This window comes from Sarcophilus harrisii, chromosome 4 (genome assembly GCF_902635505.1).
Source record: "Sarcophilus harrisii chromosome 4, mSarHar1.11, whole genome shotgun sequence".
NCBI classification, from domain to species: Eukaryota; Metazoa; Chordata; class Mammalia; order Dasyuromorphia; family Dasyuridae; genus Sarcophilus; species Sarcophilus harrisii.
The window spans coordinates 337,998,065-338,021,769 of record NC_045429.1 but is presented as its reverse complement, the minus strand read 5'-3'; the positions used below and the strand labels follow the sequence as shown (position 1 = coordinate 338,021,769).

The 23,705-nt window shown below is 34.4% G+C and overlaps 1 protein-coding gene across 6 annotated transcripts in view; it reads right to left on the bottom strand.

The window, feature by feature from the left end:
• The window catches only part of ATP6V0A1 (ATPase H+ transporting V0 subunit a1), a 61,754-nt gene that overhangs the window by 19,165 nt on the left and 18,884 nt on the right, over positions 1–23,705 (bottom strand). For 3 of the 6 annotated variants that reach the window (XM_031966306.1, XM_031966310.1, XM_031966307.1), the window contains exons 6-15: positions 23,043–23,146; positions 22,550–22,676; positions 20,650–20,732; positions 19,557–19,650; positions 16,032–16,244; positions 8,468–8,618; positions 7,444–7,583; positions 6,909–7,063; positions 5,662–5,752; positions 106–224 (exon numbers count right to left, since the gene is read on the bottom strand). In XM_031966306.1, coding sequence (XP_031822166.1) covers positions 106–224; positions 5,662–5,752; positions 6,909–7,063; positions 7,444–7,583; positions 8,468–8,618; positions 16,032–16,244; positions 19,557–19,650; positions 20,650–20,732; positions 22,550–22,676; positions 23,043–23,146 — 1,277 coding nt within the window. The remainder of the gene's footprint in view (positions 1–105; positions 225–5,661; positions 5,753–6,908; positions 7,064–7,443; positions 7,584–8,467; positions 8,619–16,031; positions 16,245–19,556; positions 19,651–20,649; positions 20,733–22,549; positions 22,677–23,042; positions 23,147–23,705) is intronic. The other 3 variants (XM_031966311.1, XM_031966308.1, XM_031966309.1) reach the window with 1 other exon arrangement.

The window sequence follows — 23,705 nt, the reverse complement described above, 5'->3', positions numbered from 1 at the left end:
TGAAATTAAAGGAATAGGAAGTCAGAAGAACAAAGGCCTGACTAAATACTCCCTGAAATGTTGACATTAGCCAAGTAAGCCCCTGTATTAGAAAAAGTGACTCACATATGGTTGAGAAGGCTGAGAGTAACACCAAATATCATGTGAATTATACCAAGGATGATAGACATTTTCATCTTAAACGAGTTAAGGAAGGTCAATTTATTGGTAGCAATGTTCCAAATCTGTCACATAATGCAAAATTAGAAAAAAAAAAAAAAAAAAAAACAGAAACATTGGTAGATTCAACAAGTTTCATCAACATATCTCTCTCTCTCTCTCTCACATACATACACACACACCTTCATCATCATCATCATCATCATCATCATCATCATCATCCTTAAGAGCATGTCACTCTTGCTCAAAAAGTCTTTAATGGTTTCTTCATGATATAACAATTAAGTTCAAACTTTATCTAAAATGCAAGCCTTTCACAATACCTTATTATACTCATCCATCTGAATTCTACAGATCAAGGAAATTACTTTCTGGACTGTTTATGCCATTTCTTTTATCTGAAATGTTCTATCTACATCTCAATCTGGCTAAAGTCTACCCATCCATTAAGATAAGATCTGGATAAAAATGTCCCTTATCTTATGAAGCCTCTCTCACGACCCCATATCAAAATCATCTTTCTCCCCTCTACCTATATAATGAATTTACAGAACTAAAGCCATATTTAAAAAATGATACCTATTGTACTAATCTGTTTTTTTCAATAAGCTCATTGAAAGTAGATAAGGCTATACTTAGTAAATCTTACTTTTTCTCACAGAGTAAAAACAAATAGGTAGATATCCAGTAAATATCTACAAATTAAAACAAACAAACAAACCAAAAAAGTGCCTCTTTATAAAGGCACTCTGCTTGGTATCAGAAATACAAAGGTGCAAAATGGCATGATTTTTGCCCTCGAATAGCAAAAAATCTAGTGTTATGGTGAGAAGGGTAAAAACATATAGAAATAATATAAATTAAAATATAACTGTCTTCAGTGGAATGGTAAAACTTAAAATATACAATGGGGCCCCCACTTGTATTAGTTTTGCAAAGTTGAAGGCAGGTTTCTTGTTGCTGTATGTACTTTACATTTATTGTAGTGTATGTTTTTCTATATGTACGTACTCTTGTGTATACATTTCTAACAGATTTACTGTCTGCGTTACTTTTTTCCTTTAAAAAATTGACCTGGTAATAGTGAGATTTCAAAGTGTTCTTGATACCAATATATCTTGGGCCACTTTGCATTTTACATAAGTTATACAGCAGATTTGATTTTTTTTAAAAAATATCTTAGGGACACAGCAATTATAGCTTTGTGTATGTAACAATCTGTTTAGTCCTAAGGTAGTGATGCAATAAAATTTAAAATTTATTTAAAAAATAAAAAAAAGTGCCTAGGAGATATTAGAATAGGATAATAGCAGAGAGAAGGGGAATTCAATTCTAGTAGGGAATGGGCTATGGCAAGGAGATGGCAACTGAGACTTGAAGAAGGGGAAGAATTTTAAACAGGCAAAGATAGGGAAAATCCATTTCAGGTATAGGAGAGAAGATTAAGAATGCACTGAGGTAGGCAAGAACAGACAAATGTCTGGCAACAGCAAGTAGTCCAATTTGCCTGGATCAAGGAAGGCCTAAAGAAGAGGACTATAAACTAAGACTAGAGAAGTAGCTTAGAGCTAGATTGTCAAAGGCCTTGTATGTCAGTCAGGCTGTTATTTTTACTTTTATCATTCACATAGTGAGAAGCCACTAAAAAGATTTTAAGGAGAAGAAGATCACTAACCTTTTCATTAGGAAGATTAAAGAGCTTTGTACAAACAAAGCTAATGCAAACAAGATTAGAAGAGAAGCAATAAACTGAGAAAACATTTTTACAGTTAAAGGCTCTGATAAAGGCCTCATTTCCAAAATATATAGAGAATTGAATCTAATTTATAAGAAATCAAGCCATTCTCCAATTGATAAATGGTTAAAGGATATGAACAGACAATTTTCAGATGATGAAATTGAAATTATCTCTACTCATATGAAAGGGTGTTCCAAATCACTATTGATCAGAGAAATGCAAATTAAGACAACTCTGAGATACCACTATACACTTCTCAGATTGGCTAAGATGACAGGAAAAGATAATGATGAATGTTGGAGGGGATGCAGGAAAACTGGGACACTGATACATTGTTGATGGAATTGTGAATACATCCAGCCATTCTGGAGAGTAGTTTGGAACTATGCTCAAAAAGTTATCAAACTGTGCATACCTTTTGATCCAGCAGTGTTAGTACTGTGCTTATATCCCAAAAGAGATATTAAAGAAGGGAAAGGGACCTGTATGTACAAAAATGTTTGTGGCAGCCCTTTTTGTAGTGGCCAGAAACTGGAAATTGAATGGATGCCCATAAATTGGAGAATGGCTGAATAAATTATGGTATATGAATGTTATAGAATATTATTGTTCTATAAGAAACGACCAGCAGGATGAATACAGAGAAGCCTGGAGAGATTTACAGGAATTGATACTAAGTTAAATGAGCAGAACCAGGAGATCATTATACACTTCAACAACTATACTATATGAGGATAAATTCGGATGGAAGTGGTTATCTTTGGCAATGAGAAGATCCAATTCAGTTCCAACTGATCAATGATGGACAGAATCAGCTACACCCAAAGAAAGAACACTGGGAAATGAATGTGAACTACTTGCATTTTTGTTTTTCTTCCCAGGTTATTTTTGCCTTTCTGAATCCGATTTTTCTTGTGCAACAAGAGAACTGTACAAATAACTACACATATATTGCACTTAAGATATACCTTAACAAGTTTAACATGTATGAGACTGCCTGCCATCTAGGGGAGGGGAGTTGAAGGAAGGAAGGGAAAAGTTGGAACAGAAGTGATTGCAAGGGAAATGTTGAAAAATTACCCATGCATATATTCTGTCAATAAAAAGCTATTTTAAAAAACAACAACAACAACAACAACAAAGTAGAGTATCAAGTGAAGATTTTGTTGGAAAAAAACATTAAGATTTTCTTGATAGCTCCTAAAGAATAGAAGCCATTGGCAGCAATTGTTAGGATTTGGGGGTTATTGTTCTGCTGAGAGATTACTGAGGATTGAATGATATTTGATGATTCCCTGCTCTCCCCTACATCCAAGTCAGGGAAATGACTCCTCCTGGCCCCATACCCCAAATGGATAACTTCTCTGAAGGATCTGTCTCCCATTATGAAAAGGGAAAGAACCTAAGCAGAAAAGCTATTTATCCAATACCCTGTATCCTTTTATTCTTTTGTGTCTCTTACCTCACCCCAACATTTTTAGTTTTTTTATTCCTATTTACATAGGAAATTAGTGGCTATTGATGGGCTTCAAGAAATATTTCAGTCTAAGAAAAGTAGGAGATACATCCTAGTCCTACCAAGAGCTATATGGGTGAGGATGAGTAATAATTTCTTGTCTCTGAGATCACAAGCCTTTTCAGTAACTGCTGTTATTTATGAAACAGCTTGAAGCTGATTTGTAACAAAGAAAGTAAATAAATATTAATAGAATAATAAGCTTAAAAAAAAAAGATACTGACCTCCTGTGCTTAGTCAAACTCTTAAAAAGGCTGCCTATATCTACTGCCTCCACATCCTTTCCTATCAAAATTCTCAGCTCTTTGTAATGAGATTTGATCTTAACTGCTCAAATCAAACTTTGATTTGCAAAATTACCAATGATGTCTTCATCACCACATCTGATGACTTTTTCTTAATTCTCTCCTTCTTGACTCCTTCTGCTACCAAAAGGTAGCATTTGGCATTTAATCACCCTCTTCTTGCGGATACTCTCTTTTTCTTTTGGTTTTCATGACAATGCTCTCTCTCTTTTGATTCTTCAACCTAACTCTTCCTTGTTAGTCTCCTTTGCTGGTTCATCACCTATACCATGTCCTCTAATTGATGAATCCTTCAGGCTCTATTCTGGGACATTCTTAATTAAATTATTATTTTCTATTGGTATCTGGGCCTCTGTATCTATTGACAAATGACTCAAAATTCTGCTAGAGTGGCTATGCCATCATAATGATGGTACAATGCTGTCAGTGCTCTTAGAAAGTATGGATGTAGAAACTACATCTATTAAGTTTTTTGTTTTTTTAAAAAGATCTATAATACACAGAGGCACTGTATCTAATACAATTTTAATTTTTACTATAGTAATTTTTATTGCATCCATCCTGTATCCTTAATACATAAACTCTTAAGTTCCATGAAGGCAGGTACAGTGTCTCACAAAAACTTTCTATCTCCCCCAGGATCCAGCATAGTACTCTGTATTCAGAAGGTACTGATTTTTGATGAATTTTAAGAAAAAGGATACTAAACTAAAAAAACTGGAAAGAAGAGATGTACTCTATTTAAATTCTTCATGATGGAAAGTCTTCAATGACATATTAAATGAAATTTCTCTTCAGCCAACTATTCTTAAAAACAAATTCTTTATCCAGCTTACAATTTAGTAGATCTCATCATATTCAATTCATTCACCAAGCATTTAGTGAGCACCCACTATAGGTCAAGCATTGGGAATACAAAAATGAGAAACTAAACAGGTGCTGAGCTCAAGGAGTCTCTTATTTGGGGGAAGGGAGAGTGACACAGAGAATTAAATACAAAATACATATCAAGTTCATGCAAAGTAATATTGGGGAGGAGAACATGAGTTACTTTAGACTTGGTAGGGGTTCAGAAAGGAGTCTCAAGGAGAAAATGGTAGCTGGTCCAAAGAATCTAAGGGACAAAGGTGGGGATGGAGTACATTCCAGGTATAAGGGTCAGCCTAAGCAATGGCACAAAGGACAGAAATGGAATGGCAACTTTACAGAATATCGAGTGGAACAATATGGATGGAAAAGGGAGTAATGTACAAAACATCTGGAAAGATAGCCAGGAGATAGAATGTGAAAGTATTTAAATGACAAACTGGAGTTTCTATTTAAACCTAGAAGTAATAAGGAGTGACATGAGCTACATGAACAGGAGAGTGATATGGTCAGACTTGTGCTTATTAAATTAACAGTTTGTGTGAAGGATGGACTAGAGAACAGAGAAACTAAAGGTAGGATAATCAAAGAGACTGGGGTTTGCTGAACTAGTCCAAGTAAGAGACAAGTGCCAAAATTACAGAAGTAGCTATGTGAGGAACAAGAAGGGAATGAATGTAAAAATTATAGGTGTAGAATTATTTGAAAGGCTAAGAATGGAAATCCCAAATTCTTCTAGAAAAGAAGCATTTTCACCTTATTGAAATCAGTTCAAAAACAAACTTAATCATAGCTTAAGAAATGAGTTTTAAGACCTAAGCTGTGATTTCAATATCAGTTTTCCTAGTTTACCCCTGAGCCACCTCCACAGAAGGGAAGGAATATTTTTAGGAAGAAAATTTGAGGCCTTATTGCTATATATTCATTTATGGCTTTGACCACTAAAAACCTGAACCTCTCTGGAAAAGTCCCAGATCTCTCAAGATTCCACAATTAAGGTGTCTTTACTTTCCCTTAACCAAGGATCAGGTAAAACACAAAAAGGGGGAAATAATATAGGAAAAAAAAGTTCTCACCGGATCAATGCCAAAAGGGTAGGGTCCCTCAAATACCCCTTTGATGGCAGGGTCTAACTGGAGAACAGGATTCCCTCGAAGTGTCTCTTCCCTAGAGAGGTTAAAAAAAAAAAAATTCACATTTACTAATTTGACTAAGAATGAGTTAGAAATTTGCCTTTCAACAAAAAAAAAGAAACCTCTTTTAATTAGAGGAGGGAGCATGAATATGGCTGGGGTGAGAAAGGGAAGAGGCAAACAGATGAAGTGAGCTGAGACAGGAAAAAAAAAGAGCAAAGATACTTATGAAGAATCAAACATACCCCAAAAGGGAGGAAAATTTAAGGGTTCTTTCTTGATGTTTTACTACTTTATGGAAAAAAAAAGCCAATGTGTTTCTGCTCCTTGATATTTTTGAGACCTACCAAAATAATTCAGTTTGCCATTCTTTTTGAAAAAGGAAGTTTTTTTGCCAACTTTGTCATTTCCTAAAGAAATAACTCTGGGCTTTTTGTGGAATTCAATCAGTAGTATCAAAATAGAAAAGGGTCACCAAAACCTATATAAGGATTCTTTGTGGGTCACATACTGACTTAGAAAATCAGATGTTAAAAAATAACATCTATTATATTTTTATTTTGCTAAATGTTTCTCAATTATATTTTGATCTGGTTTGGCTATACTCAGGAATGTACACTTCTTCTTTAGGTTAAGGTTTCTTGGAGCAGCTCAATGGCATATTGGGATAGAACACTGGCCCCGAATGGAGAGGATCTGAGGTTCAAATATGGCCTCAGCCACTTTAACACTTACTAGATGTATAACACTGGACAAATCACTTAATTCCGATTTCTCTCCCACTCCCTTCCCAAAAAAGATACTTTAGGACTTCCCATTTGCAACACCTTTTTGCTCAATTTTAAATGACCCGTCAAGGTATTTCTGGCAGTATTCATATATGTGCAGTGCAAAGTACATATGTTGTATGTTCAGAACCAAAGCTTCAATGGTAATGCAACGTGGGCAAGTGCTGCCAGAAACACCTTGGATTCACTATACGTTTGATTTTTAATTTTTGGTGACTGCATTCAGTAACTTTATATTGTTGGCAAATAGTTTGTGATCCCTACATCCAGTTACATGACCCCATATGGGGTCTCGACCCACAGTTTAAGAAGCTTTTCTCACGGTTACCCCCAGTCTTGAAAAGCAAAGCTGAGTAGAGGAAAAGAAATAACCTTGATCTTTGGCTTCTCTTAATAACTTACGTCCAATTAGATATGAACATTGGCCTGACGCTCCAGGATGACCCAAATATATTAACTGCCTTGGAAAAGCAGTCATTGTAGATAAGTCCAGTGTAAATGGAGAACACACCCATCAGCAGAATGATGTACCGGCCATTAAACACAGTGCTAAACATCTGACAAAAGGAAAGAAATAGAGCACAAGCACATATTTACAGGATCTAATCTTGGCACAATGTTGATAATTATCTCTAAGAATGTAGAAGAATGTAGTGTTCCATTCCTCTCATGTGTTCCAGATGCTCTTTGGGTCAACAACTAAAGAAAAGACCAATGCTAGCTATATATTTACTTTCTTAAGTAAATCACGTGCAGGCTGCACATGATTGGTGTTAATATCAACTTTTCTCTTCCTCTTTATTTCCCTGACAAAGTCTACAAGGTGACCAAGATGATTATATTACTGATAAAAATGTAAGCAAAAGATTCCCCAACCTCTTACCCCTCTTAAATATCAGTGCAATATTTGGTCTATGAGAGTGTGACTTAGCTTTACCTCATTCTCATTTTTCTGGGAGAGGATTCGGCTCTCTCGCATCACCATCCACACAGCAAAGAGAGTCATCAAAATCCCATGGCCAAAGTCTCCAAACATGACAGCAAACAGGAAAGGGAAAGTGATGATGGTATAGGGAGCTAGACAGGAACCAAAAGACAGAAGGGGAAGGGGGGAAGAGAAGACTAAGTGTAGAAATCAGTAAAAATATTACTGCTAAATCCACCATGACACTCTCTATATTTTATTAAAAATATAAAAGGACTTTCTACTCTTAAGGAAGTCTGAGATCAATTGTCAGACCAGGTAATTATTGGGAAAAAAACCTTCCTAGTGGGGTCTACAATCACAAAGTCATAGAGCAGCTATGACTTCACCTATAAGTGAAGAAGAGTAAGAAAATTAAATAACAGCTCAGTCTAACCTCCAATTCCCTTTTTCTGACTTCAGTGCCATGTTTCATTATTTCTCCCTAATGGTACAGTTATTATTTTTAAATAAATGATGCTGCTAGGAAGTGAGAGATGTAACATCCAGAATAAGGCTGGTTTTATTTTCAGGCTGTGAAATATTTTCTCAAAGAACTAAAACTATGTCAAGTTAATTGAACAGTAAGCCACATCTTGCCTAAAGTATTATCAACTGATATTCTGCAATCTGATTTGATTAAAATTTGTGGCCATACTTGAAAAACGAAGAGCCAGAAAGATTATCTTCATATTATAGAATAATCATAACCAGAAATCTACATTTTACTTGGAGTTGCCTTTGTTGGTATTCTGCCAGAAGGCTACGTATTTTATAGACACAAGGAAACATGTTAACAGTTCAATAAAATACAGACATTCTTACTTCCTTATAAGAATGCAGTCTATTGTATGAAGTTTAAGATTTCATACACAAATCCAACTTTTAACAGGGATATTATCTATTATCAAGAGATTTTGTCAGTTTATGCTGGCTACTCAATAATGAGATTTTTGTTTAGAAGTTGTTCTCAAGGAAAAATGTCTAGGAATATTACCTGGATTGATCTCCCGATAAGTCCCAATGCCATAAGCATCTACCAAGTTCTGAAAACCAGATGTAAACTTGTTGGTTTTGTTATAAGTTGGGGGAGTCTGGTTTGTCTGCATTCTGTTCAGAATGGAGGGGACTGTAGAGCCACTGTGCTCCTGTGAAATAGAAGGTATACAATATTAGACCATTTTCCCCAAGATTTTGGGGAAAATTGGGACCAAATGCAAAACTTTCAAGGAGAGATTTAAACTAGTTATCAGGAAAAATTTCCTTAAAATAAGTTACTTAACTCTAGTTTTGATGACTAAAGAAAGCTGTGGAATTCATGTCCCCAGGAAGCACTCTAGCATGATTATCTTCTCTATTGTCTATTTGTTACCAATCTTCATCATCAAACTTTCTCTGAATCTTCTCTTCTTTTTCTTCATCTCAGAAGGAATAATGTTTTTCCTTTCAAAAACTAAATTTTCTACTTTTCCCTCTTTTCTGCTCTGAGCCAATTGGGGTTAAGTGACTTGCTCAGGGTCACACAGGAAGAGTTATGTGTCTGATACCAGATTTGAATTCAGGTCCTCCTAACTTCAGGGCAGGTGTTCTATCCACTGCACCACTTAGCTGCCCCTCAACTCACTTCTTTTAAGACCATAATCCATTAATGATTTCCTTCCCATGCCATTTTCAATCACTCCTTTTTCATTTGCTTTCCTCCTTCTACTTTCTCTTTTCCCCATCCCTCAGATATACTTGAGCTATTGTACTTTATATTTCCTTTCACCATCAAATATCTTAAATGACTAATTTTTATGTGCTGTTTCCACTTCTTCATCAATCTCTCATTTTTTAATGTAGAATCACAGAATTTCAAAGTTGGACAAGATATTGGTGAACTAGTCTCACACATAAACAAAACAAAACCCCACTATAATATACCTGACAAGTCGTCATCTAGATTCTGAGGATTTCCAAGAAGAAGCGACCCCATTACCAGTCAAAGCAGGCCATTTTACTTTTAGATAATTCTTGTTAGAAAATTTTTCCTGATACTAAGCCTAAATTTGACTATAATTTCCTCCTGGCTCAGGCACCTGGAGCCAAATAAAAGAAATATGATCCTTGAACACAGTTATCATGTTCTCTCTTCCTCTATCACCCTCCAAATCTTCTTTTCTACAGATGAAACATATCAATTTCTTTCAACCAATTTTCATATTGACGAGGGGAGCCTCAAAACTCTCTCTTTCTCTCTCTCTGACTGGGGTGAGCGATGAGATAAAGCACTTGAGAAAGGAACTTCTCACTTTGTATCAGTTCATGTAGGTCTCTCCAAGCCTCCCAGATTATTTTTTTAAAGTAAATTTTTGATATCTTTCGTTTTTATTTCACCAACATTTGTGAATATATCTTTCCCTCCTCCCCTTCCATTACAGATATCTCCAATACTAATGAATAAAAAGATTTTTAGAACATAGCTCAACAAAAATCAAAATATTAACAGTCCTCAATTTTCAATTATTAGTAAGACAATTCTAACTGACTGTCCCCTAGTATCTTAAATATACCTATCAAAATCATCTCCTAATAACTTTACTTCTAGTACCCATCAATCTCCCAATCACACAAGACTCAAAATTTCAGAACTGCCTTTGATTTTTCCATTAACTATAATCAGTCCCCAAGTAATTGAGTTTTCCTTATCAATCTATTATTTCCTTCCTTTCTCTTCCTGCCTTTACCACACTATTTTTCAGGATTTTATCACCTCATGCCTGAATCACTACAATCACTTTTAGTTCTCTCCTTGCCTTTGGACCTTTCCTCCTCTACTCTATCCTATTCTATATATGATATGATCATGTTCTCCCTCAAGCATCCTCTTCTGATCAGTATTTTTTTTTATTTTGAGCTTAAACACACACACACACGCGCACGACTATTCCCATCTACACAGCTACATATAAAAAGATGATTCTACATATAACTATGTACCTTCATTTCATACCACTTGCTCTTTAAAAAAAGCATATAATAAATTCCGCACATTGCTTTCAAAATTGCCTTTCTTGTCTGTGCTTCCTTCTGTACCTGCTTCTGTTTTCAGTTGTGCATTTTAAAAAAAACTATTTCAGTTTTTCAGGCCCTCTTTTTTGCATTATAAATCTCCTTGTCTCCTTACTTCTCCTGATTAAAAACTAGGAGAAAAAAGAAAAATAACTCTTATAACATTTATACTAATAACTAATAATAACTCTCCACTGTTTATTGAACAACAGTCTAAAATTCTAGCTTTACATTCAAAACCCTCCACAATCTAAGCTGAACCCACTTTTCCAGCCTTACCTTCCCCTACTTACTTCCTATTCCCATATATATTACCTGATATTCACTGAATACCTATTGAACTTTCCTGCCTCCCTGGCTTTGCTCATTGTTCCCTTTGCCTGGAATGAAACCTCCATATATTAGACTCTTATCATCGACCAAGACCCTGCTCAAATGCTAGCTCTTTTCCCACTTTGCTAGAAGTTAGTCTGGAATACTCATTGCATTCATCACTTACCACACTGTGTTGCTATTTACATATGTATAAATTGTAAGCTCTTTGGGGATTGGTACTATGTTTTGTCCCTCTCTGTATCCCTCAAAGAATCAGCTGACTACTGTGTTTAGGATAATTAAATTGCTTTTAATTTATGGCAGATAAGAATGGCTTAAGCTGAGGTACATCGTACATTGGGAGTGGTGAGGGAGAGTTTGGAATTATTTTAATAATTATTTTAAATAATAAAATAAAATAAGCTTGGAATCAATGGCAAAAGAATCTGAAAGGGAAGTCAGTCCAAGAGGGGGGATTGTAGATGCTGTTAAGATTGAAATTCTGATTTCAATAAAAAGAAAAAGTAGGATGTGGTTCATCAACAAGTTCAGATTTTAAAACAGCATTTACAAGATATGAAGGGAATAACAGAAAACTGAGAACATATAAAAGAAGAACAAGGTTATAATAGTGTCACAAAAGATAAAGCTTAATATGAAATAAGGATAGTGTTAAATTCTGAATATAAAACAAAAGGACTTTTTTTTTTTTATTAGAATGAGGAAAAGAGGAAGAACAACAGTGGGATGATGACAGAGTTAGAATATTACTTAACACTTCTCCTTTCCTTTTGTATTCTCTACTAATGAAATAATCAACAAAGGAGGAAACAAAAACTGTTACTAGGAAGCTGAGACCTAAGAAAAGTGATGAGATGTTAAAAGCATTTAACTGTCCTCAATATGTCTAAGCCTCCTGGTCTAGGTAAATAATATCCTAGGGCAGGGTTAACAAACTGTGGTCCAGAGACAAATCCAGTCTACTGCCATCTGTAGAGCTAAGAATGGTTTTTACTTTCTTAAGTAAAAGAAAATTTTATTCAAAAATATAAAAACATTTTTAGCTCTAAGGCAAATCTAGTTTGTCAACCTTTCTCTTAGAAAAAAATACTCCATCATGAATGATCTGTCATCAATGATCCCTAAGAAATTCTGGTGAATTTAGAGAGGTGCCCCAAAACTAGAGATAAACCAATGTTCAAATGTTTTTTAGAAGTCCACCTAGAAGATGGACTCTTCATAGGTTAGTGACTTCAATTCTTCAAAACAACAGTAGAATAGAATATTAAAAGGATGACTTGAAAATAGATACCCATTGATGGTGGGATGACTAAACAAATTGGCATATGAATACAATGGAATAATTTTGTGCTATAAGAAATGATGACTATGATGAATAAAAAAAAAAAACCTAAAGGTTTAAAATCTGGATGGAATGAAATCAAGCAAAGTAAGAAGAACCAAGAAAACTATATACATAATAATTACAACAATGTAAATGGAAAAAACAGCAATAAAACTACTTTTTCATAGAGGTGATAAGACTATGGATATGGAACACTGCATTTGATGCCAGATTTTTAAAAATATATTAGTTTTGTTAAATTTTTTCCACTTTCTTTCTACATCTTTATTATGAGAGATAGCTCTCTGGGAGGAGGAGTGTATACAATGTGAAATATAAATGATATAAAACCAAAATGCAACAACACTTTTATCTAAAAATAAAACTTGTAAGCACTTGTAAAGAGAACAAGGAACCAATATAGGTCCATTAGGAATAAGCCAGATTAAATTTACCCCAAACTTCACATTTTTTAACTTGAATTTTTTTTTTTCAAATGCCAATGAAGATGGCCTAGCTGTGCCAGACCTAAAGCTATATTATAAAGCAGTGGTCATCAAAACCATTTGGTATTGGCTAAGAAATAGAGTAGTCAGTCAATCAGTGGAATAGGTTAGGTTCACAGGACAAAATAGCCAATGACTATAGTAATCTAGTATTTGACAAACCTAAAACTGCCATATTTTGAGACTTAAAAACTCACTATTTGAGAAAAACTACTAGGAAAATTGGAAACTAGTATGACAGAAACTAGGCATTGGCCCACACCTTACATCGTATACCAAGATAAGGTCAAAATGGGTTCATGATTTAGACATAAAGAGTGATATTATAAGCAAATTAGAAGCAAAAAGACAGTCTATCTCTCAGATCTGTGGAGAAGAAAGGAATTTGTGGCCAAAGAAGAACTGGAGTTTATTACTGAACACAAAATAGATAATTTTTATTATATTAAGTTAAAAAGTTTTTATACAAACAAAACTAATGCAGACAAAATTAGAAGGGAAGCAATAAACCGGGAAAACATTTTTACATTGAAAAGTTTTGATAAAGGCCTCATTTCTAAAATATATAGAGAATTGACTCAAATTTACAAGAATTTAAGCCATTCTCCAATTGATAAATGGGCAAAAGATATGAACAGACAATTTTCAGATGAAGAAATTGAAACCATTTCTAGTTATATGAAAAGGTGCTCTAAATCACTATTGATCAGAGAAATGAAAATTAAGACAACTCTGAGATAGCTCTATACACTTCTCAGATTGGTTAAGATGGCAGGAAAAGATACAACGAATGTTGCAGGGGATGTGGGGAAATTGGGATACTAATACATTGTTGGTGGAGTTGTGAATTGATTCAAACATTCTGGAGAACAATTTACGTTTTTCTGTTTTTTTTTGCTGAGGCAACTGGGGTTAAGTGACTTGCCCAGGGTCACACAGCTAGGAAGTGTTAAGTGTCTGAGGCCAGATTTGAACTCAGATCCTCTTGACTTCAGGGCTGATGTTCTATCCACTGTGCCACAGCCATCTAGCTGTTCCTTGTAGAACAATTTGGAACTATGTCCAAGGGGCTATCAGACTGTGCATACCCTTTAACCCAGTAGTATTTCTACTGGGATTATTTCCCAAAGAGATCTTAAAGGAGGGAAAGGGACCCACATGTGCAAAAATGTTTGTGGCAGCCCTCTTTGTAGTGGCAAGAAAACTGGAAACTGAATGAATGCCCATCAATTAGGGGAATGACTGAATAAGTTATGGTATGTGAATGTTATGGAACATTGTTGTTCTATAAGAAAAGATCAGCAGAATGATTTTAGAAAGGGCTGGGAAGACTTACATGAATTGATGCTAAGTGAAGTAAATAGAACCAGAAGATCATTATATATGGCAACAAGATTATACAATGATCAATTCTGATGGATGTGGCTCTTCTCAACAATGAGATGATTCAGGTCAGTTCTAATGATCTTATGATCTTAAGATGAAGGGAGCAATCTACACCCAGAGAAAGAACTGTGGAAACTGAGTGTGGGTCACAAAATAGCATTTTCACTCTTTTCGTTATTGTTTGCTTGCATTTTTTTCTCATTTTTTTCCCTTTTTGATTTGATTTTTCTTGTGCAAGATAATTATATAAATATGTAAACCATGTATTGGATTTAACATATATTTTTACCATGTTTAACATATATTAGATTACTTGCTATCTAGGGGATGGCATAAAGGAAGGGGAGAAAAATTGGAACACAAAGTTTTACAAAGGTTAATGTTGAAAAATTATCCATGCATATGTTTGAAAAATAAAAAGCTTCAATTAAAAAAACACCAAAATTTTTTTTCCTTTTGATTATGAATGAACATTTCCTATGCCAAGCAGAAAAGAAAAAGATAACTGAATATGAAATAGTGAATGTCTACTACATACAGCTTGTTTTTTATCTATTTCAAATTTAATATGGTAATCCTAAAACTGCATTGCTAATTGTGTCCCCTTCTGAATTGATTCTATTCTATTCTCTTTCTTTTTTTAATGATTCCTTGAAGGTCTTTTTAGTTTAGTTATTACTACTCTCCTCTTATACATTTTCCTCCCTCCCTCCAATTTGTCACACCAACGGACACTCTGGTAATGAATTTAGTTCAACTGATCTTCAGACAAAAGAAATATATACACATATATGCATACATCCAAAAACACAGAATGCATTGGTATTTAAAAACTTCAGAGTTTTGCATATGCAAGAGATAATATCCTTCACTGGTATAATCTTTGAGAACCTAGGGTCCCTTCCACCCTAGAATGAGGTATGAAGATAAGATTATAATTAATATCATTAATAGAAGTCTAATGAAGAGAAGGAGGACAGTTTCACTGTACTCCTTGACTGGCCATATCTGGAGGACTGTGACCACTCTTGACAGTGTATTATAGGAAAAATATAGGCAAACTGAAACAGGGTCCAGAAGCAGACCACTGTGATGCTGAGAGAACTCAAAAATTAGTAAAAGAAATTGGGAATGTTTAAAATGGGAAAAAGAATTGAGGAAATGAGAAAGAACACATGTTTCCAAATAAGTGATGAATTATCATATGAAAGAGAAGCTATTTATTTTGCAAGATTCTAAAGTGCAGAATTAGATAGAAGCAAGAGAAGTTACAAAGTGAAAGATGTCAGCTCAATAAAAAGGGAAAACAATTTCCTAACAATTAGAATTGTTCTAAAATATGATGGGACCAGCCAGAGATAACAATTCAACCCAATAAGCATTTAGTAAATAAAAACTATATGTATGGTACTGTGATACATGCCCTGGACATACAAAGACAAAAATGAAAAATAATCACTCCTGTCAAAGAGTTTATATTCTACTAGTGAGCATGTAATTAGACAAATATACATATGATAATCAATGAAGAGAAAATAAACAATTTGAAACTAAGGGTGGGAAATCAAGACAGATTTTTTAGGGCAGCTATGCTCTGAAGAATGCTAGGAATTCCTAGGGGCTGAAGTAAAAGGAGGCACACTTCAGACTCTCTCTCCCTTTCTGGAGATAGAGAGTTTCTTAAAACCAGGCGTTTTCAACCAGAGGGTGAATAGCCACTTGTCAGGGATATCTCAGATGAGAGGACCAGAACTTTCTTCTCAGGAGAGAGGGCCTCCTCCTAAGCCCCTTCAACTCTAAGATTTTATGATTCTAGCTTTATCTTTGAAGGGTCTTTAGGGGATAAAGATAAAATAAAAGACATTAAAACATTCTGAAAGACTATCATGAAAATACAAAGAATCAAAACCACTGCTTTTGCGAAGTTTGTGGGAATGTCTCAGCTCCACAGTACTCACCGTGCCTCTCCTCAGAGCAAACTGGATGGAATCTAGGTCAGTGACAGGGCACCAGACCTCAGCAATCAGACACTTCTGGGTTACATCAATGTTGCACAGGTTAAGGGTATGGTAGATGGCCTTCATCTTCCGAACTTTGATGAACCAGACACGGATGTTTTTAGCAGCTGCCTGGAGGACCCTTTGCCTGTGATCTTCTGTTTGGTTTAGAACCTTGCATGAAAAGCAGGAACAAGTGAGGTTTGAAGACAAAATGATGATTTATATCTCATGAGGCAACTGACAGATAAGCACAGGTCTGGATTTTCTTAATGGTTGGATAGTTTCCAAATTTTTTCTAGATGAAATGGGTTTTCCTTAGTCAAAATAGCAGAAAATTATTCCCCAATTAATTGGGTTAGGGTTAAATTCGCACCAGTTTGTTGATTTTCATTTAATGGATTTTTTTTTCTCTGTGATTAAGTTAAAAAGATAATGATTTCTTGGGATTGGTAAAAAAAAAAAATTTTTTTTTCATTTGTTATCTGAGATTACAGTTAACTCAGGATTACAAAATGCCATAAAAAGTTTTATAACACAGGGACAATAATTTGAAAAACAATCAAAACCATACTTCTGAGTAGGGAGCTGAAGAATTCTTTGGGAAAACCTACCTATCTAGAACCATTAACAGAAATGTAAGTCTCCCCAGCTCTTTCTAAAATCATTCTGCTGATAAGAAGAAACAAGACCTATTTTGACTATTCTCCATTATAAGATCTAACTAATACTCAGAGGGACAATTTAGGGTATGTGTCTGGAATGTCCCACGCCCCTATAATCATGAGTTTATAGTCATGTGTTGCCCTTTTGTCCAGTATCACTGAAAAAAGTTCCAACTGTTACCCTTTGTGAGCCAGTGCAGATTTCTCTTTAAGAGATTCCACTACAAAGATTAAAAAAGTGTGATACAGCAACAAGAATAAGATTATGCGATGATCAATTCTGATGGACATGGCCCTTTTCAACAATGAAACAATTCAGGACAGTTCCAATGGTCTTGTGATGGAGAAAGCCATTTGCACCAGAGAGAGGATTGTTGGAACTGACTGTGAATCACAACATAGTATTTTCATGTTTTTTGTTGTTCTTTGCTTGCATTTTGTTTTCTTTCTCATTTTTTCCTTTTGATCTGATTTTTCTTGTGCAGCATGAAAAATGTGGAAATATTTTTAGAAGAACTGCAAATGTTTAACCTAGCTTGGATTATTTGCTGTCTAGGGGAGGGGTAAGGAGAGTAGAGGGAGGGAGAAAAATACAGAGTTTTGCAAGGGTATATATGTTGAAAACTATCTTTGCGTGTATTTTGAAAAATAAAAAGCTATCATAAAAATAAATAAAAGCCTCAAATAGGATCATCAAAGCCCTGATACCACTTATATGACTTAGACCTGTCAGCTTAACGTCCCTGGGCCACCTAAGGACAAGGTAGCCTTTAATTACCATATTTCTCCAGAATCTTAATTCCCATGTATTTCTGAAGTAGGGAATAAGATAAAATGCTACATGGAGAGACACAGACTTGCAGTCTCTTTTCCCCCCCTCAAGGAAACAAAATTATTCCCCAAGGAAGCCAAAGATAAAAAAGGTTCCAAATATACCCAAATATTTATAGCAACACTTTTTGTGGTAGCAAGATGCTATTCCTTGAGGAATGGTTAATCAAACTATGGAACATAAATATAACAGAATATTATAAGAAATAATGAATACAATGATTACAAAGAAGGAATTTATACAAAGCAATGCAAAATGTAATAAACAGAACCAGAAAAACAACATGCACATACATTTACAACAATATAAATTAAAATAACAACAAAATACGTGAAACTGAATGCTGTGAAATTATAATGACCAACCATGGCCAGAAAGACAATAGAGAACGTATCCCAATGTAGGAGACACTATGGGTACAAAAATCTTATGAATTTGTACTTGGCTGCAATTAATTATGCTGAGTTATTTTTGTTTTTCTTTTTTGGATTCTTTATTAAAAGGGATGGCTGGGGGGGAATATATTGGGAAATGTAGGTGGAGTTAAGATAAAAGATATCAATATAAAATTCTTAAAAATATTTTTTTTAAAGACAGTCTTGGACTAGGGTTAGTAAGTTTTAGAGAAAACCAAAGCTTAAAGAACACCCTTAGAATTCAGGAGTTTTATACTCTCAAACTGGAATTTGATCAAAATTATTCTCTAATCATTTGATTCTTGCTTAGTTCACAATTATTATTCAGAGTAGCATCTGAAATGATGTTAAATAAACTTAAATGGCAACATCCAGGTTTGCCTTCCTAAACATGACATAAGCATTCATCTCTATCCTTAAATTTTATTTCTATCATCTAAATGTCTGCATCAAATTCCTGCCCTATGAATGAAAGTTTCAAATGAAATAGTATAGGTCCCAAAACTAGATGTATCAACAAATCAATTAATCACCAACCAAAAAACCCCAACTTGTTTTCCCCGGCCTTGATGACATGGTTGAACAAAGTAGGAGGTGGTATGGGACTCAGTTGATAGGAGAAATCAAATTCAGGGAAGAAAGGAATTGGGGAAAGAGAGAGAGAGAAGAGAGGATCTTCTAGCAGTTCTTATCATTGCTAGGAATATGAATAATTTTTGAGAATACAGTTATGATTTAACAATGAAGCCAAAAAAATAAAGCATTCTTAATCTTTGTTGTATCATGGCAGTCTGGTAAAGCCTATAGACTTTTCTTTATCAATCCATAAGCACTTACCAAGTGCCTAATATGTGTGAAGATACTGGTAAATGACAGATACAAAGAAAGCCAAAAAATAGCCCCCCCCTCTCAGAATAATGTTTTTCAAAACAAAAATTATATAGGATTACCAAGAGAAATCAATTATAATGAAATACAATAATCACAATATTTAAAAAAACAAATTGCAGATATCAAGAAGAATGTTTATTATCTAACTCCTTTCAGCACTGTACAAAACCACAAGCTTACTCTTTATTCCTCCATTGTCTATGTACACAATCATGATTCCCTTCTGAGATACTACAATAACTGCACACTCATTCTATTAAACATTCAAAATTTAATGCTTATACCATTTGTCTATAGCAGCTGCTCTTTAATTGTGTATTAATAGGGGTATAAAAACTCAGTTTGTTCATGCATTGGAAGTTCATGCACACAGTTTTAGGCAAAACAAAAAAACAAAAAACCCCTAGATATCTACTCAATGCTATCTCTTTTGACGGCGGTTAATATATGTATATATTTTTGGTTCTAACCATGAAACCCTTTCCTAAATTAATCTTGTTGGGAAACAATAAACATAACTATCTTTATTATGTTTATTGTTTCTCAACAAGATCAACTGACAAGAGACAGTTCATTCATGAGCATTTACTTGTGGGAACTTTGGACATGCAATGCACTCAATAAATTATTAGTATTACAAGGAAGAAGAATAGTTATAAAGACTTAATCTGTGTTATTATACCATTTGGAGGTCATCAATCCTGGTGTTAACTCCAGAAGCCATTTCCTTCCTCTCTTGTGGTGTCTCAGGACAGGGATAGAGTGAAGCTCGAAACCTGGAATGCATAGGGACTAGGTGAATAATAGGGATATAATCAAACTAAGTCATCTGAGAAAATGACTTCAGCCACCCAAAGGACTGAAAAAGCCTCAGCTTAGGTCCAAGTGATAGATTCAGCTCAATGACTCTGGAGTCCAAGACAGAGCTAATAAATATGGTATGGGATTCAAATCAAGATCTTTCTGACTTCAAGGCAGGTCTCCTATTCTAATGTAATCTTTCTCTAATTATTTCTTACTGTCAATTTTTATTCGGTGAGCAAAAAGGAATTTAATAGTAGCAAAATTATAAGAAAGTCTAGATTTTAGCTTGAATTATCATCACTATTCTGCTTTTGCAGTTATAAAATTCTTTTGGTCTAAAAAAAGAAAATTAAAGGAAAAAGGTTTTTAAAAAATGACAAGAGTTTGATAGATTCGAAGAGTCTTGGTCTTGGAGTCAGAAAGATAATCTGGGTTCAAATCTCAATGCCAATACTTACTAATGTGAACCTGGGCAAGTCATTTAACATTTCATAGCCTCAATTTCCTTATTTTTAAAACTGAAATTTTATTTAACTTCATAGGACAGTTAAGAAGACAGTTAAGATACACATTTTAAAGTACTATAAAAATCCAAGTTATGATTTAAGTGAAGAGTCATTGGGGTAACTGAAGCAAGAATGCTATTTCAGAAAACTCAAAGAAATGATACATCCAGATAACATTTTGGTACATGAATACAGACTATTATCAATTTATCACTGATAAAGAACTGGAGGTGAAACATTTCCTTTCTTAAAACAACAACAACAACAATTTATAACTTTGAAGTTCATTTCATTTACCCAATATTTAGATCTACACGAACTTAAAACATCCCTACAATATTACATAGTCTTAACCAAAGGAAAACTCCCAGGTACAGGCAAGTCAAAAGAATAACTATTTCACTAATTTTCAAGCTGACACTAAAGAAGTTTTAATACTTCCTCTAAGTGAGTAATTTCTCTTACCCTTCACAGATTTTCTTAACTCTATTTTTCAGTTGATCACCTTGGAAGAAAATGATAAATACTGACTTGTGCACGTAGTCTCCCTAGAATAAAGAAACAAATCAAGATTTCAAAGCTCTAATTGCTAATATAAGCCTCTAGATAAATAAGTTTCTTTGGTAGGTAACAAACAATAAGCTTCCTAGCTCCTTCATTTACTCAAGAAGGGAAGCAACTATGTTTGTTAATCATCTCTTGCACCCTTAACGACTTTACTGAAGAAACATCATTCCCTTTGATTTTTATTTTAGTGAGTCCTTTTTATTTATCTTTATATTGCAGAAGAATGTAGGTCTTTAGGGTAGTCTAGGATAGGCAGGGATAATTACTAATCAGATCATTTGCCAATTCAACTCAAACACTTTACCTGTCTGCATGTTGAAAAAGAAAAAAAGAGAAATTAATTTCTGCTCATGAGTTTAGTCTCAGATGAGAGATACTGAAGAACTATATTGTATAAAGCCACTGAGAAGTTATGAAATATATGACCATAAATCAATCAAACCTGAATTCACAAATAAGGCATAAACGTCTAAAATAGTCAGGTTACACTCTAAATAGAAGACTAGAGAAAATCCGGAAATAAGGTGAGCAGAAACTGAGGAAAGCCCAAGAGTGCTTTAAATCTTTTGAGTTCCCCAGGGATATTAAGACTATATTCTTTGTACAGCTGCTCTGGTACAGACATCCAGACCCCTTTCCTGTATTTGTTGATAAAATATTTTTCTTCTCTGCCAAAGGAAACTTGGCTTAATGTGCCTGAGAATAGTTAAATACTAGGTGTGACCTTAAACTCAGCATGAAATGTTTCTAAAACTCAATAACGGTCTTCAGTGTGGTGGCACATAGCTTTTATGGACCACCTCTGTCACCATAAACATAAGCATGGTACAGAAAATAAGTTGCATAAGCATTTGAGTCATTTTCAGTTTAAATGTTACAAGTCTGAAACCTCAATAAAATCAAAATTTGTCTTCTTCAGAAGAACAAAGATCAATGATTTAATAAATGTCATACTAAGTAGGAGCAGAAAGGTTTTATCAGTAAAATAAAGAATCATAGGTGTTTTAAATACTAGCTTATTGATTCATTGATTGATTCATTCATTGATGTATTTTTTCCCTTATGCATTTAACTTGTTTCACTTGTAATACCAGAAATATAGTTTTATCATTCTAGCTGAGATTTGTATTTTGAACTTATCATATCAAATGTAAGATGAAAACTATCTCAAAATAAAGAAATTTATTAATTTCTTAATTAAATTTAAAAGAAATTAAATTCTTTTTATTAAAGAAAATTATTCAATTTCCCAACCAATTTATTTGATAAAGTTAGGGACAAAAAAGAAGTCTTCATTAACTGAACAAAAAATTTAAACTCTAAACAATTGAAACTTAATTTTATGAGTTAAGAGTCATAATAGTCCTCTTCCCTTTCTTTTGGAGTTTCTTATAAAAATCAATTTAATAGAAACAGAAGCACAATTATCAAAAAACTTGCATTAGTGTGTAATAACATGCTACCAAATTAAAATTCTTCTTTTTGTTGATTTTTTGCAAAAAGCCAAATTGCTTCAGGTCCCAGATCAGTAACAGAAGATGTATGGAGCTACATCTGAAGTTATACATAACTAAAAAAATTTATTTCCAATTGAAACACCTCTGTAGTCATATCCAAGCCTCAAACCTTTTAAATACCATATGTGTGATGGAAATTACAGGGAGATAGGCTGTCTTGTAGCTCATATTGAAAATAAAAGAATACAGATCTCTTCTTTGAGATGGTCCAAATGTTCTGTTATCATTCTGGGCCCCCTTTATAGAATATTACTCCACAGGATACAATTTCCTTGTCTTACAGTCACAGGATCCTCCAAGGGGTTTTCAATTTCAGCTTGACGAAGGAATACATTTCCCCGGCACACTCTCCACAGCATACGCTCAAAGGTAGGGAGGCGCTCCCGGTTAATCACACCAGCCACAAAGCTATGAAAAAAAGGGGGGAAAAACCCCAAACAAATAGATTAAGAACACTATTCTATTTTGTAGGATGGGTAGCTTTTAAATAATTCAGCAAATAAAAGAAAACCCCTGGGACCAGACAAGACTTATATAAGTAAGAAAGCTGCCAAAGTCTGATTCCTGGAATCATCCACTACAGGAACCAGAAAGGGGCCGTCAATATAACAAATACATGAAATGAATCAGAGACGATTCAGCAATGTTTCTCCACAGATTCATAATGGAGCACCATTCTTGCAACAAGTAGACTCCTTACTGTATAAGTTTTCTAAGATAGAAGGGGAAGAACACACCTTAAATGCAAAATAAGCATATAAGAATGATAATTACCCAAGCCGTAAGGGTGTGCCTCTTCCAATTTCACTTGGATCCAAGAGGGTGGAAGACTCCTCCAACAGGTCTGGATCCGCCATCTGCTGATGATGCAATTCAGCCTGAATTCACAAATCAATTAATATCTAATGAAAATAGTTAGTGGCATGCAGGGAACGAGGAACCAGGAGATGAGTTTGTGAAAATAAATATGAAAAAAAGAGAAGATACACACACAAAAAAGATAAATACAACATACAGAAAAGAAGAGAAGAGAACAAAGGTAAAAACAAGAGATAGCACATAACTGTCCCAGGAAGGTATCTGGGAAAATGATTTTAGAGATAAGGAAAGAAGGAAAAAAAATATCACATGATGGTGACATGTATAAATCTTTTATTTGGCAGAAACTATTTTCCCTCTTTTCTATTTCCACCAAATAAGTCATGAAAGCACCAGAGAACACTTTTACAGTCACATGAAACAGTGAAGGTACTTCTAGGGAGTGATAAAGGGTAATCTGGAGATGTTCTCAAGCTGTTCTCATGCCTACAGTTTCACATATGGCAAACATGGGTTAGAGGGGGAAGCACTGGTCTTTAGAAGCATCTATTACTCTCTCAAACACTGCTTTGTTAACAGAAGAAATATTACTAGTTAGTTCAACAGAGTCCAAGAGCT